Source organism: Hermetia illucens, chromosome 1 (genome assembly GCF_905115235.1).
Source record: "Hermetia illucens chromosome 1, iHerIll2.2.curated.20191125, whole genome shotgun sequence".
NCBI lineage: Eukaryota > Metazoa > Arthropoda > Insecta > Diptera > Stratiomyidae > Hermetia > Hermetia illucens.
In genome coordinates, this window is record NC_051849.1 from 74270457 (window position 1) to 74287107 (window position 16651).

General features: G+C 40.7%; 1 protein-coding gene across 1 annotated transcript in view; it reads right to left on the minus strand.

The window, feature by feature from the left end:
* Positions 1-3486: 3486 nt before the first annotated feature.
* Positions 3487-16651, minus strand: part of LOC119660755 (A disintegrin and metalloproteinase with thrombospondin motifs adt-1) — a 64501-nt gene continuing 51336 nt past the window's right edge. The window contains 12 exon segments of the mRNA XM_038069520.1: positions 3487-3627; positions 3688-3892; positions 3956-4216; positions 4282-4508; positions 4511-4870; positions 12256-12370; positions 12429-12480; positions 12533-12672; positions 12798-12950; positions 13279-13528; positions 13655-13783; positions 13847-14006. Of these exon segments, the coding sequence (XP_037925448.1) occupies positions 3545-3627; positions 3688-3892; positions 3956-4216; positions 4282-4508; positions 4511-4870; positions 12256-12370; positions 12429-12480; positions 12533-12672; positions 12798-12950; positions 13279-13528; positions 13655-13783; positions 13847-14006 (2135 nt within the window). The 3' untranslated portion in view covers positions 3487-3544.

Consider the following 16651-nt stretch of genomic DNA (forward strand, 5'->3'; position numbering starts at 1 on the left):
TTGGGTGTGTGAGTGGCGGAGCCTTTTTAAACGCCGTTATCTCGGTTAATATTGAGAATTCAGAGAAAAGAGCTAGGGTCGTGATCACTATTTTTAGAGGTGAAAAAGCCCAAAAAATTGAGTTGAAATTAGTGTCCATGTTTTTTTTTTACAGTTGGTATATAAGTTGAAAAATGAGAACTAGGTTTTTTTCCTTATCCTGTAAATTTTTTTATTTTTTCCCCCACGTGCTTGCTTCTTCAGTGCTAGCTAATTAATTAGGTACTAGCAGTGAAGAAGGAGGCACGTGGTCTCCGAAACGATCGTATGCGGGGAAAAAATAAAAACATTTACAGGATAAGGAAAAAAACCTAGTTCTCATTTTCCAAAAAATTGTGTACAGACGGCGGGAAAATCACGAAAAAAGGAAGAAATTTTTCGGAGATTTTACAGATGTTGAGATAATTGTAAAATTGAAATTATTATCACTGATATATGAGCGTTTAGATAGTTTTCTTGTGTATGAGATTGAGGGACGGTGTGTATGTGCGATGCTTTTCTTTTAACATACAAATTCAAGCAATGCACCGGGAACGAATCTCTTGTGTGTAGCCTTCTTGCGCCACAGTAGAGCAGACCGAATATATATTTAGGATAGTTGATAACATGTCATCAAAATAACAGCAGTTTTATAGGAAAATATTCGTCCTCATTCTGGAATATCCAACGAGGTATAAAAGGGGTTGCGGTCCGCCCTCACAGTCAATCATTATCCATCTCGTTTCCACGCTGAAGATGAGTTTCGAGTCGTTGTTGAGATCCCGCCCAAGCGAAGAACAGAAATTTGCGATCTCTAGAGTGACCCTCAAGCACTTTAGAAGCTATAATGCCGCGACACAAACGGATCAGCATCTGTACCGTCGTTTCGGACACCTGGTTAGCAGAAGGACCAGGAGTCTTCGAACAACAAGCTGTAAGAAGGCAACTGAAACTATTCTTCTGAGAAAGTCGCAACTAATATGTTATTGCTTAAAGGTACAAACCTACATGTTCCCACACAAATAAATACGGGTTATCTATGCAATTTTTACCAAACTTGATAGTATCAAACTTTACAGTATGGCCTATATTACTGCCGAAGTTGATGATTCTAGGATGAACTTAAGAGGGGTTCCCAGTGAATTTCTAAAAAATATACTTATAATAAAAATGGTAATATACTATTACTTAACTTTATTTAAACAGGTATCGGCATGGCGAGTATTTTGAGGCCTAGATAGATTTCTTTTCAGATATTTGAGTTGGGTAGTTTCTCAGGACGGGTCCTTTCCGTAATTTATTGATGTCATGTACGTCGGTTCTCTTTTTTGTGACAAAAACTTTCTTTGTGGAAAGTATTTTCTAACAAAAGTAAACAACGTATTTTTACAGACACTATAATTTAACTTTTAAACAAGTAAGCTTGCCGGATTTTTACATTACTGCCTTTCAATCTTCGGCATACAATATGAACGATAGCTGTCATACCCAGTTCGTGTTTTAGCTAACAAATGCATCCGCAATCTTTTTGCCAAACAGTGCAAAATATTTTGGACTTTCTTGTATTTTTTTAATATTTTCTATATCTGTAGTGTGCATGTCCCCCCTATTGTAAAACTAACAATATTTATTAGTTCAAAATCAACCAAATTGCATTAAACATTGTTACTTGTTTAATAAAAATGCATTTTGTAAGCAAAATATAAATTTAAATACGAAAAAAAATACTTTTATCGCTCTAGAAAACGCATGTTGCCATTTTAAGTGGCAATTCTAAAAACCGTTCGATAAATTGTTTACATTTCACAGTTGTTTGAAAGGTAATGACATAAAGTGGGGATAAAAAAGACTTAGTAATAAAAATATTAAAATTAAAGTTGGTTGTTAAGCCTGCCCGCCGGGCAAATCAGCAACATATCAGAATGCTAGAATATGGCCACCAGTTGCACCTTCTTTTCATAAACTTCAAGGCTGCCTATGACAGCGTAGACAGCGTAACACTGTACACGGCCATGAGAGAATTCGGTATCCTGGCGAAATTGATAAGACTGATTAACCTGACTTTGGCCAATGTGCGAGGCCAGATAAAAGCAGCAGGATCACTCATGAGACTATTCAACATCAGCAACGGTCTAAGACAAGGCGATGCCCTATCATGCGTCCTTTCTAACCTGGCAACGTCAACGCCAACAACATCGAATCGCACTGGTCAAACGAAAACAATAAAGATAGAAGAATATAACTTTGAGACCGTTAAAAATTTCTCCTATCTACGGTCAAAAATCACAACCGATAATAGCTATGACGATGAAATCCGCGTACGGTTTGTGGCTTCCAACAGAGCCTATTTCAGGTTACAAAAACTGTTTCACTCTCACCATAGGGTCAAAGCTCTTACTGTACAAGACTATGATCTTGCCAGTCCTTATGTATCCCTCGAAGACCTGGGTTTTTAGCAAGAAAAATTGCAAACTCTTGGCCGCGTTCGAGAGTACATCCACCGAAGAATTTTTGGCGCCCTACATGAGGATGTATGATACCGTAATCTACATAATGACGAAATCTATGAGCGATACCGCGCCCGCTTGTTTGTTTATAAAATCCGACTGAACAAGTTCCGGTGGATGGGTCACTTGATCCGCATGGATGAGGATGATCCAGTCCGGAAAGTTTATAAGGGCAATATCTATGGTAGAAAAAGAAGACGAGGCAGATCCTGCGTGAGATGGAACGATGGTGTAGGCCAGAACGCCAGACAGCTTTTAAGAATATCGAATTGGTGGACCTCTTTGCAAAACTGGGATGTCCGGAGTTCCTTACTAAGCCAGACCTAGACCGGATATCGGTTGTTGCGCCGTTGCCTGCAGTAGGGCTAAATTATTGTTGTCACCTATTGCTTTCTCGACAGCCGATGGAGAATCAAGAGTAATATCTCACGACACTGCTTTTTCCCGGTCGTAGGGAGCTTCAATTTTTAATTCAAATTTAAAACCCCGGCATGTTAATGGTTTTCCGCGTCAATGGGCGAAGTTTTCGTTTCAGCGTAAATCACAATTACGCTTGTGATTTCGACATTCGATTTTTTTCTAGTTGCTCAAGAGGGACTGATTATGTCTAATAGACTTCCCACATTCTCGAGCCTAATTAGCACAGAGGCGTGCAAGAGTCTTTCGATGGTACAGTTCAGTTGCATGTAGATTCTAGATGGCCTGTACGGTTAGTATCATTCAATTTCCTAGTACGAGATAGCTGCGGCTCTTTGTCAGTCCAAATGGACTTAGGCCTTACTCTCTCAGCGCATAACTCACTACACTTCTATTCCTGGATAGTTCTATTACTTAAGTTTGTAGGTAGAAAAAAACAAGCAGTTCTACGACATCATTGTAATCAAATTCACGATATTCATTCATCAAGGCGTTCATACTAATAATTAACTAAGTAAAACTCATACGCTACCGAAAATACAATTTATTTTTCACCTATCGACATACGTAGATATAAAAATATTATTTAAATAAAATAGTTCTCAGATTTCAGTCAGTTCATCATTATCAATGGATATATGAATGGGATTTGTGAATTCGATATTCTCGTTGCTGATGAAAGTTTCTGTGAAATGAATAAATTCATGAATTAAAATATTCTTTTCATCTTTAAAATATTACCAACCTGGAGTTGGGTCAATTTGAAAGTTAAGCTTATGTATAAGATTATCTAAAAATTGTTGAGAAATTTCCTCGCTAATATTAACGGGTTTATAGTAAAGGAAACTACGTTTTTGCCTATTTTGTACGTCGGTGGTTTCACGTCTATTTCGAAACAGTGCAAGGCTAATATAGGATCGTGTTAAGGGGACGTTGTCGGGACCGAATTCCTAGAAATATATTTCACTCGTTATTTACGTTGTACTTTTGGGCTATTCGAATTGATTGCCTACCAGGCACTTCCCATTCACGCAATATCGATCTTCTTTCGGCGAACATTTGGTGCCAAATGGAAACAATCCTTGGTCGCCATTAACTAGGTAGAAGCGATGTGGGAGATATTCATCTTGACATGCCACTCGGCAGCTTCTGTCTGGATCCTGAACGCTTGGAGCGATTTGCATCCCATATCCGGACAACCCTCGAACTTTGAGTTTATAGCGTGAACAAATATTCTGAGAATATTCAACGGTGGTTTGATATTTATCACAAGGCTGTAGAGGGGATTGTATCTTGTTAGAAATGATGGACTTAGTTTGAAGAATTGTGAGATACCCACCATGATTTGCGGCGAACATAATTGAATATTATTTGTATTGTCGATTGTCGATGAAATTATTTGGATGCCCTTTGCTTGATCCATGCAACTGAAGTGGCATCCGGATTTGACTGTCCACATGGACTCTAATTTGGCGGCATGTTCCGGTCCATTGTAGCCCCAAGGCAGGTGGTCAAATTTTCTCATATTGTCTGTAGATGATTGGAAGCTTCTTTCGCTTATATCTAAAAATTGAAATTGATTGAGCTGCCTTTACTTTTGTCAAATATTCAGGTGTTTCTATACTCACCCCCCATTTTATTCTGACTGCGGAAGCGCTTATAGTCTCGTCCGTTTTCTTGTTGGATATTATTCCACTGTTGACTTTCCGATTCTACTAAACTCTGGGGGCAGAACCTCGCATCCATTTTATAGTAGTTCCGTGTAGAATTTTCACATGTAAATTTTTCGCATCTTCCGTTTATGCAATATGAAGTATCATCGAATTCATATTTAGTTGTATGACAGGTGGTGCCATCCGGGAAGGTCCAACTTCTTGATTTGGTCCCATTTGTATGAGTTCTACAGTAAACCTTACAGGCATCTTCGGCTGCAAATTGAATAAAAGATTTTAAGATAAGAATACATAATGATGGGAGGGATGTTTATATCTGTTTCAATTTTTAGAGGTTTCTATACGTGTACTCAAAAAATTTTCAAAGTTCGTTTCCATAAAAGTATATATCATATTCAACAAATTGGAAAATAAGCAAATTTGCCAGATTAAATGGTGATTTCTTTTCTTTACGATCAAATTTTTAGCCTCTGTGTGTGTTCAGTAGCATTATATTAAGTGCAAGGTTATCCACATCTCGGTCAAAGATGGGTTCATTGGCTGCGTCCTTCGGGTATCGTAGAAAGAATCGAATTGGTTTTTAGAATTTGCGTAAACTCCTCTATAAAGGTAATATTCGCTTTTTTTCAAGAATAATTTCGGCGCTACAAAATCGAGGTTCCGTGGTTGCGCAAAGTTCGACAGTGGGACCTAAGAGAGTATTTTTCTCCATCTTGTCACCCCCACTGTACACTGGAAAGATTGTCGGAAGCAAGTATATATCTGGTATCGGGCTCAATCTAACGGCAATGACGCTTTATGTCCTGGCAACTGGTTCCAGAAAGCTTCTACTAACAACAAAATTCCTGCACAGAATGAGGAACATTTAAATAGTATAGTATTAAGTAAAAACTGAGACATTCGATATAGAGGAAAAGGAGGTTTTCTATAAGGAACGGAATGTAACAAAGGAGCGCCTCTTGGTGGTGATAGCATTGCGATTGTAATCGGTGATCTGAATGCCAAGGTGGACCTTGCTCGGGCATGAGATTGGAAAGCATGATTTTGGGGGTGGCCACAATAATGATGAAAGGTTTGTGGATTTCTACAGCTGCCACCGCCTCATCATTATTGGTAACTTGCTCGAGCACAAAGTTTGCTACATGACCAGTTATGTTTCAACAGACCAGTAACTTAGCATCAATGAGATCTAACACATCACGATCAACAGTGGATCTTCTGGTCGTATAAAATAAAACGGGAAATGTTATCGGCTTTGAAAGAGATCATAAATTGATTGCTTGTGTATAGAAATTGTACCTAGCCACAGGGTATCAGAGCCTCGACCCGCAATTTCAACGAGGCTCCATGGTCCAGCCGTCGTTCGATACTCTTGCTAATCGGATGGCAGATTGTTACGGACTCCATAAGATAAATTTGGTGAACATTTGGCGGCCACCAAACATGATCCTGTCTGCCGCTTGAATATCATCAGCCACGTCCCAAAGAATGACTACGAAAACTCGCTAGTGGATTGACGAAGGTAATAACTAAAAGTTCTTGTAGGCACCTCATGGCGAGCAACTTGCGAGGTGGGAGGAGCACCATGACTTTCAATCGTATAATATCCGCTTAATTTCCACCTCTCCTGAATGAAATGGCTAGTCATCAAAATATAAAAAAGTGAAGCCACCACTGTTTACAGCGTGCCCCGCAAAGTTGCTCCTTACACCAACTGCAGTTTCAGAGACTGCAGCTGCTACTAGTGCTTAACTGAAAATCCTGAAAATCCAGTGGAAGGAGGAGGAGGAGTACTTGCATGCTTCCTGCCGCTGTAAAGATCAGTATCAATATCATAGAGAACCTCGGCCCCACCATTATGGATCCAGAACCTTGGTGAGCCAGTCTGTCAGCTTAATCATTACCAGCGATGTTTGAGTGCCCTGGCACCCACATCTTGAATGTTCCGTTCAGTCGGCTGGATACATCGTTGCTGTTTAGTGCTGATAATACTGTCAGACTGTCGGAATAGGTTCGAATTGTGCGACCCCTCAATTATTGCCGCAAACATTCTTCTGCTGCCAATAAAATGGCATATTTCTTCGCCTGGAATATGGTCGTCATTTTTCCGAAGGTCGAGCCAGTTCTATAATCGGATTTTTCGAGAACACCCCTGCGCCCGATCCGTTTCCCATGACTGACTCGTTGGTGGTCATTTATCGACCATTCTTCTTTTTGGTGATTACGACGCAGTAAGTCTTTTTGAAGATGAATCTGGAAACCATATGATCGGCGGGCTAAAAAAATTCCAGATGGACGCATGACTGTATGATTGGCTGCCTTTCCACGCGCTATTAATATCAAGCCTATATGCGTCGTTAGCTGCTTTGTATTTCACCTCCAAATGGATTGTGGGTAAATTTAGAATAGCTTTAGCCACGGTCGGCGTACTACTTGTGGCACCGGCAATACTTAGGCGTGTAGCTGACATGACCTGACGTTCCTAGTGAAGATAACTAGTCTAGTCTTCCTAGCGTTCACCGTGAGTCCATTATGGAGGCACCAGCTGTGGATTACATGCAGTCTTGCATTCAGACGGTCACATACTGTGCCCGCAAACTTGCCGATAATTATTATGACTAGATCGTCCGCAAATGCTTGTGTGAAGACCTTTGTGTTCTTCAGGAGTCGTAGCAAGGTGTCCATTACCAGGAGCCATAACAGAGGAGAGGGGCTTCCGGGCAACCCCTAAGATGCCCTGCCTCAATCGACTTCTGTCCGACCAAAAAGTGGATCTTTCTCCACTCTAGCATGTGAAGGATCCAACTGATTAACGTGGAGCGATTCCATGCTATCTTGCCGCGTTACAAATCGCTGCGAATGAGGCATAATTGAAGGCGCCTTCGGAGTCCATGAATGCGCCAAAGGCATATTCTCTATCGGACTGCCTTGTGTACTAGGCAAGCGGGGTATATATTCCAAATGTGTAGACCCAGGGCATCCATTTCCTCTATTACTGGAGCAGGGATAATGCCATTTGGACCTGCGGACTTGTATCTATGGAACGAGTTAAATGGCCATCTTACTCGTTTCCGTGAAATTACTTTGCAGCCAGAGTCCAATCTTCCGGTTGAGGGCTGTATGTGTCTGTCGGCCCCGAGATGATATATTGAATGCTGCCTGGGAAGTACACTTCAAGCAAATGGTTTGCCGTTTCCTCATCACTTTCTGTGTACCTCCCGCACTGTAAACGTAGATAACACAACTGCTGGCTACGTTCCTTGACAAGAATCCGCTTTAGCTTTAAGGTTGCTTCCGAAGAGTTGGTCTCTTCGCAAAAAAGTCTCCATGATGATCGTTTCGCTGCCCTTATGCTTTTCTTTAGAGCTGTCTGAGTCTCGTTGTACCGAATCCAGGGAGCGGCGGAATTATACTTTAGAATTCGTTGAGAAGCATCCTTGTCGTTTTTCTCTGTTCTTCGAGTTCGACCATTATGTTTTACCCTTCTTTGGCGAAAGCTACTATTTACACCCGTCTTGAATGTGATTCACATCCATATCTTGTTGTAATAGTGAACAACTGGGAATAACTTTTTGTCACTTCGCTCCCAGGGCAAAGATGAAGCAGTGTCTGATGAGTCGCCTTTGGCATAGAAGAAGCCTGAGTCTCTTTTTTAAACAGTAGGGTGTTTCGCCTAGAGAGAGGGGCCCGTAGAACAAAAAAAAGTTGGAGGAAGTTTCTCTCCAATTAGTCAAATCCGGGAATTATTAGATAAATATAGATATAAGTCAAGTAAGGTCAAGTATTAGATGAATGTGAAGCGATGGAGTGATTTGTGCGTCTGCGCATTGAACTGAAGTATCAGTTTGCATTGGCTTATGGCTTGCGGGGAGGGCTGCCAGTTTCTGAGGTGAATGACCTTCCGGCTGAAAAAATAAGCTATTTTGACTAGTTAGTTTTATGCTCCAACCTTTTACCTCAGAGGAGAAATTGTTTAATAGTGCCCAGGAAAAAAGAGGATGCCAGAATGTCAATAGATTTGGTGAATTAACACGTCATTGTTACGTCCCTTCCTCCCTCAGGTCTCTGTGCTCTTACCCATGGAATGGCTAATTTTGTTCCATGTGAAACTCGCATCAAAGGAAAAATATAAGTCTTCAGGAAGCCAGGCTAATTTTATTCTTTTAAAACTCTGCGAACTTCAGTCAAGTCACTGTCGGGGCCATATTGACACGTGGGAATTTCAAGCCCTTCAGGTCTCACATCCGCAATTCCGCCCACCCCTCTATTTGGTTCGTCAAATTTACCTTGACGCCAATGTTATTCACGATCTTCTTCAGGCTTCCGAATCACTTTCTGCTAAAAGCCAAATAGTACATTTTCTTTCTTCTGGACATAATTTTTAACAAAAACCTCTAAGGATGTATTAATTTTTCAATATCCTTATACACGAGAATTGCCGCTCTATTTCTCCCTACTTTCTCAATTTCAAAGCGAAATGTCTAAATTCTAGACAGGGAGCACACATTATCTGCATGGATTTCTCAGAGACCTTTTGCCTCGTTAATCATAGGATACTTTTCTCCAAACTCGCCTGACTTTACATTCCCCTGTCGCTCCATACGAGGCAGGACACGAACCTAACTAACCGTTCCTGCACTGTTTCCTTCGACGTTGCATATCCCATTACTTCCCTTCCATTCTGTGTTCACTATTATTTGTATTCCACAGCAACGGTCATCCCTTTCTCCCCACTATCCTTTGTTTGTTTTATGCCAATAACCTTAAGTTTTCCGCCTCTGTAGCATCTCTAATGAGTTATGTGCCCTTACAGTGGAACTTAGATAGTCTGATTCGTTCGAGTTTTATAGTTATGGAGCATTATGCAGTTAGCACTCAACACTAGCAAATGCTACCCGTTGTGTTACTCTCTTAAATCCCCTCCCCTCCCCCTTCTTTCCTACTCTCTTGGCAGTTACCCTTTATTATATTTGAGCTTCAACCAAGGCCTCTTTGTAACTTTCGATTATAGGCTCCGTTTGAACAAACACTGCCTTGATGGCAACAATGGCGCTTTCGGAATGTTTGGCTCCATATTGTATACCTCTTCTAGCTTTAACTCGCTCCAACCCTACTTAAAATTCTTCAGAGCTTCAGTTTAGTATGGAAATCTTACAGCCCTCAATTCAAGATGAAACTTATAATTTTCAAGTGATTCACCGGTGAGATGAAAAGTTATTTAAAGTCAGTTACAATTCAATTTGTGTAAACAATTTCGGAAATCGAAATGAACTCCATAGAATAATTCTAGTAGTAAATAAAAGTGACCCTAGATATTCTTTTATTGAAAAGAAAAAGAAAGGGATTTTAGCAAATTTCTACCAGTCTATCAACATCTTTTTATCTATGCCAAAGTTTCAAATTTAAAATCCATGCACGCCTAGTGGTTCCGTATCGATACAAATCACAATTGCGCCGGTCACTTAGGCACACACTTTTTTTGGACCGAAAAAAAAAACTGAAATGTTCATAAGACCAACCCACATTCCTGAATATTTCTAGAGTTATGCAACTACGTGACGACTGGACATTTCAGTTTATCTGCACTTAGGTGTTGGCCGATCAGTACAGTTAATATTCGCCAGTTTTCGAGTACCTTGTGACTGTCTCTGCCAGGCCTAATGCACTTAACATTGAATATCATGCCTCTGGTGCTCAGAGGTAGCGGTGAGGAAGACGGGGCGGCAATCCTGTCGGCTGAACCAAAACCAAGTGGCCGAGGAGAACCTCCATAGTGGTGGCACCGGGAGACGCTGTACTCACTTTGGCTTGCCGGTCGTGGTGCAGTAGGCGAATGCTCCAAAGGCCTAATCAGGGCGATCAGACCCGAGTCTGCACGGGGACTCATCTGAAGTGGCAAATTGGTCACGAAACCTCACCAGGGTTATACTGGTATCATGGGAACCGAGATAGCCCCTGGACTCTCGTGTGTGTGTGTGTTTGAGGTGGGGGAGAAGCAAAGCCTCTGAGCATTCAGACCTTAGTGGTCCATTGTACTCGATTCCCCCGTCTAACGGAATATCCCGGATTCGTTTATGAATCGCAGGATTTCCGTTAGTGGATGTGATACTATCCGCTGCAGTTGGAGCACATCAGGACCAAAAATCTGATGTCTGATGCGCCCGTAAGCGAGGCACTCACATATAAAATATTCCGTGGATTCCGCTTCCTCATTACAGGATGGACACGTATCATCTTGGATAATTCCTATTCTAAACATATGTCCAGCTAGTGAACCAGTCAGAATACCCACAATACTTCTGCAAGTCTTCCTGCTTTTCGACAGGATAAACTTTACAGTATGTTTGTTTGGTTCTGACAGGAAGAGTTTGGTCTGTCTAGCAGCATTAAGGCCTCGCCACCTGTCATTATGGGAAGCTTGTTCCCGGTTTTTGATAGCAGTATCAGCCAATACTACCAACACCCCAATTGCTGGTTCCGGTCCGGGCATGGGGAAAGTTGAAGCCCCTTTTGCTAAGGCATCAAAAGATTTCATTTCCCTCTACACCACAATGACCAGGTACCCAGAGTAAATCCACCGTATTGAATCTGGAAACAGAATTCAATCGGTTTCTACATTCCTGAACGATTTTTGAAGTGATCAAAGTACTACTCAACGCCCTCAACGCAGCTTTACTATCGTTACAGATTGCGATGCGCCTGCCCTTCAACCGCTCGTCAATCATCCAGGTTGCAGGATCGCAGGATCCAGGTAGGATCGCAAACACTTCAGCCTGAAAAACCGTTGTGTATTGTCCCAAAGGAAAAGCCCACTTCTCGTTTTTATTCGAGAGGTAGACTCCTGCTCCAGAACCGTTTTCTGTCTTTGACCCATCGGTGTAGAAGACGTCAGTATATCCTAACTCTCATACTTCGGGTGAACTCCCGTTGTATGTGAGTACAGCTCGGTTATTTGCGGTTGGCCCACTAGTGGGAGCTGCATGGGGGTTGTTGGTTATGCTCAAGCGAGAAGAGACCTTCGGGCCTCGGCGTGGTGTTACGTTTCAACACGGGTGCCGTACTCCTTAGTTTGGTAGAGATTTAGGTAAGTCTTGCATCCACCACTATGAATGCTAAGCCATGCACTTGGTATAGACTGGTACCGTTGTTGCTTGTCTCAGCGGGGCTCTAATTGTGGTCACAAAATCAATCCGTGTCTTAAGAAGACCGTGGTATTAACTCATCCAGACAGGTGCTCACGTTAAACCCTCAAGGACTCACTGCTATATGCCCCTTATTCAGTGTTTAATAATATCTAATCGGAAGAAAACGCAACTATATGGCGATTTCAAAAACTTTTTCTTCCCGATTTGCAATATCATCATAAAGTATATAATCGGTCCAGAAGTGAATTTCTGAAAAAATCGACCTCCAGGAGACTCGATTTTCATGTTACTAGGTCTAATTTCTGGTTGGGCGCCAATTATCTTCTGTTTTTTTGTTGTTCAGAAAACAACACAATACGATAGTGCAATTTTACCGGATTGTATCAGAAATAACAAAGAAATAACCAATGCTCTTGAAGGAAGGAAATATTGCACAGCAGTGCGCTATAGTGTATCTTATCTATAATGCAGATATCTATAATGGGTGTACATTACCTGATTCGCTAACATTTTGTAGACCCTCTCCAGTCAACTCGTTATCAAATTTTTTTGCTCTTTCACAAATTTGGGTAGCAAAATCATTAACAGTTGTTTTTGCAATCGTGTAGCACTAAAAGAAGCGTCCAGTAAAGGGTAACACTACTTTTAGAAATTAGAAAAAGATTTACCTGTTTTGCAATACATGCTTCATATTTTTTATCTTTCCCAGTGCATCGTCGCCTATAAGGAAAATTTTTTAGTAGTGGAATATTTTTACAATTTAGGGTCTTACTTATAGTCGAGGCAGCTTCTTGTGAAAATTTTCAATCCAGTGCTACCTTCTCTAAGTCGACCTGACGGACCATAAAGGCAACCTGAATCACAATCACTCGGTTGACTCCATTCACTCCAAGTAGGTGGCTGAAATGAACGCTAAGACATTGAGCTTGTTGGATGTTTACATTTATTGTTGATTTGAAATGGCTAGACAAGTCGAGGTTAGATGAAATAACTTTCGACTGAGCTATGTAGTGACCAAAAATTGGATAATATTTTACCTTGTTGAAATTGTATTCATGCCGTAAATTTGCAAATTTTTTATCATCGATGAAATTCACTTTGTCGTACTGCTTGGATAAAACCACTTGTTTTGGAATCGAATAAGACTCCATCAAGGCTGCTCTGAGTATGCAAACTCCACTTCGGCACCACTGTATAAATATTTTTTGGGAAATTTATTGAAAATTGGTGCAGATTACAAACTATATAGGAAAATTTAATAGAACTTTGACTTATATAGATTTGGTTTCTGGCCATTCAGATTACAGTACATTTTGGGGTAAATCTTGCTTTAGTCACCACATATGTACATATTTATATAATATTATATAAAGACAAAACAGAATTCAGTTATATTCTTTTATACCATAGTTACTAGATCATATAAATAGCTAATGGTATGTTGTATCCTTTAGCACTTCTATCGGTTCATTGAATAAGAAGTTCTACTCCTCAGAAATATAACTAAGAAATATTCACCATCATTTCACCACATTCAGTACCCTCCAGCGCAGGATGTGAAGTCCATGTGTATCTTTCTCGTTGGCAGTGCAAATCTCGGCAAATATCTGGCAGGGGTTGATTACGTGAACGTATACTGTCCTTTCCATATTTCAGCATACATTGCTGATCTGCATCGAATCTTTCGCCGGGCAGTATCCCTTCGGCTGAATGATCTAAATTGTTACCAAATTGTCCGCGATCGAACATGCATTGCGCCTGTGGTGTCCTGGATCGAATTTTGAATTAGATTAAATTAGATACCGCAAAACAATTCAATAAAAAGAGGGAATTGTCATAAATAAAAGTGGCTCTAGTAGTGTCGAAAAGGTTAAACATTGTAACTTAGACTCACTCCAAAAATGCGTTGAGGAAACTTCTACTACACTTGGACCATGTAATTTTTCCACTACCCAGCGTTGGTGACATAATATATAAACTAGGATCACAGTTATATTCGTTGGTATCATGACGCATTCCGAGGCTGCAATTGAATTCAATACGACTTAGTGAAAGGCTTGTATAATAATGGCGTGGATCAGCTTACTTATGTCCAATTTCATGCGCCACTACAAATACACTCTCAAAGTGTTTTCCTTCGTTGATTGTACAACTTGATGTTGGGATGCACATACCGGCCACGGGCGCTAATCCCACCACTTGACTGCTCACTTTTCCATTTTTCCCAACCACATACAGATCCAAGCCTGTAATATGAACGAAAAATTTAAGCGAGCAACCCTAATTTTAGGGTAAACAATTTATGCAAATAACCTGTAATTTTTCAATAATAGATTCAAGCAAGTAACTTTATTTTTAAAATTTATTCGCAATGAGGTCTCAATTGATTGATTCTGAACTACCGTAATGAGAAATGATTCAAAATGAAAGAATGAAATTGCTTGTTATGTACTGTTAAGTTGATCTGAAGGCTATTGTTATGTATGAGCTATAAAGTTATTATAGCTATTATAGTCTTAACTCTGTTAAAGGCAGCCCCAAGCCTGTTTGAGAAAGACGGAGGGATGAGTTGTCACTGTCTGAATGGCTGTGTAACATCCAGGGGTCTCAAGGAGTGGGTGGGGAATGGGGCAGGATACTAACTGCAAGATTCAAAGGTACAGTGTTATTCATCAACGACCTCCCGCTCTCAGAGGAAAAGGAGGCTTTCTATGAGCAAATGAACGCAGTCCAGGAGAGATTTCTTAAACATGACATTGTGATAGTTATTGGTTATTTGAAAGGTTCATGGACTTCTGAAATTTCCCATGTCTCCTAATTGGGACGACAATCTTCGAACACAGAGTTTGTTATAAAGTCAGTTGGATTGCAATTGACCTGTATCGTACGAGCGATCACATTGCGATCAGCAGTAGGTTTAGGGGTTGTCTTGTGGATTTGCGTTACGTGGGTGTGACGAAAGGAGTTTTGATCCCCAAGTTCAACACCGACTGCTTATGTGATCCAGTTATTGCCCGAGAATGGAGAACTATCTTGTTGATAGGAAGGGATGAAGGGATGTCACTAGATCTGGCTGTTTACGAAATCATGGAAGCAGATAGATGAACGGAGGGGTTCAAGTCTACTTTGATCGCTATGAGTTTCGATACTGTACGATATTCCGAGAAGTTTAGCGTATGCGCGGTGACAAAAGGGAATTTGCTATTGCGCTGGTCATGGAAGTAGAATCGTCCAGAGATAACAATAATTTAAGAATCGTATACCGTTTCGCCTCTTTTGGATGAAACGACTAACGACCGTAAGATGCCAATACGGAGTCTCCACTAAATGCAATGCACTCAAATGTAAAATCGGTTGCCTTGGCCTATTAGTCGTTGCTACTTCCACTTCTACGTAAATCCGAGATCTTTGCCAGTGAGTAGAAGACGGGGATGGTCGTTAAGATTCAGAAAAGGCACACCCATCTTGAGTGCGACAATTTAAGTGGTATTTGTATTCTCCCTGCCGTTGCAAAAATAATAGCTAAAATAATTCTAGAACGTATTAAAGAACACCTCGAGGACTCGATCGAAAGAGAGCAAGCTAGTTTGCCTTGTGGGTCTTCCGGCACTGACCACATCAACACATTTCGGATTATTTTGGAATAGTGCGGGCAGTTCGGATCTCCGCTTCTTTGTCGATTTCGAGAAGACTTTTGATACCGTTAAAAGGATCTGTGATACTCTATGCATAAGTGAGTTTCCGCGGAAACAAATAGCTATTACCAAAGCATATATGATGGCGCAATGCCATGCACTGCATTGAGGTGAAGTCTCAGGGGAATTTGAGGGTCAAAACGGATTCCGCCAGAATTGTATCTTCTTTTTCTTCAACCTTTGTCCCGTTCGCAAGCGGGGTCGGCCCCTCGTGATCGGTTTCGTCATTTTATTCTATCTGCCAGTGTCGATGTCGTTTTCGTTTCTGCTTTGTTCGGAGGTTATCAATGATGTCTCACCTCAAATACAGCTACTAGACTGATGACTTCTGCTTTTTTTCTCACCTAGTCATTGACCTAGGCCGAATGGCCCTGTATTTTGAGAAGGGGGCAAGTAGGGTAGTGGTATAGCGTCATTGGAAGCAAGGGAGGCATCGCTTAACTTACTTAATTAAAGAAAATGCAGTGACAGAAAAAATAAAAATAATAAAAATAAAGAAGTTACTGTGAAAATCATAGTACGCTTTAACATGTTGCTCCTTAACAACAGTTTGAACTATTCGCGATACATTTTTCTAAAGAGACATTTTAAATTCGGTTTGTATCATTTCGCTGTCAAGCGTTCATCCCGAGCCAATGCGATGAGTTACATTCTTATGGAGGTATTTTCAAATTTGCCTCTGGAACAGCAGAATTGGTTGCTGATGAATCGTGTGGTATATTAGCCCGATCGAATGAACAATGAATACTTAAGTTTCAGATTTGATTTGTAGTACATTGAATAGTAGAGTTTTGAGGTGGGAGAGACGTATTTCGGTCTTAGGCCCGATTGGAAGTGACTCCATCATCGTTGTTATCAGATCATCATAAAGAGAATATTTTTCTAGTGGATTTTTTTTCGTAATTTAGCAACTTTGCAGCGTGTGCGTTACACCCGCAATTGACCTTTCATCTTTTGGTCGGAAATGTTGTGAAATTTTTCGAAAGCGCGATAAGGCTAGAATTTGCCACATAATAAACCATTTTGTGCCTTCGAAGTTCGTCACAGTGAACATTCAATGTCTCGTCACCGACCATAAAAAAATGAACACGATAAGAATTCCGTCGCAAACGGAAAGAAGATAATCATCCGAGTAAACAACCCGCTTAGCGGCAAATACAAATTTTTCGGTATCGTTTGCCGACATGGGGTTCTAT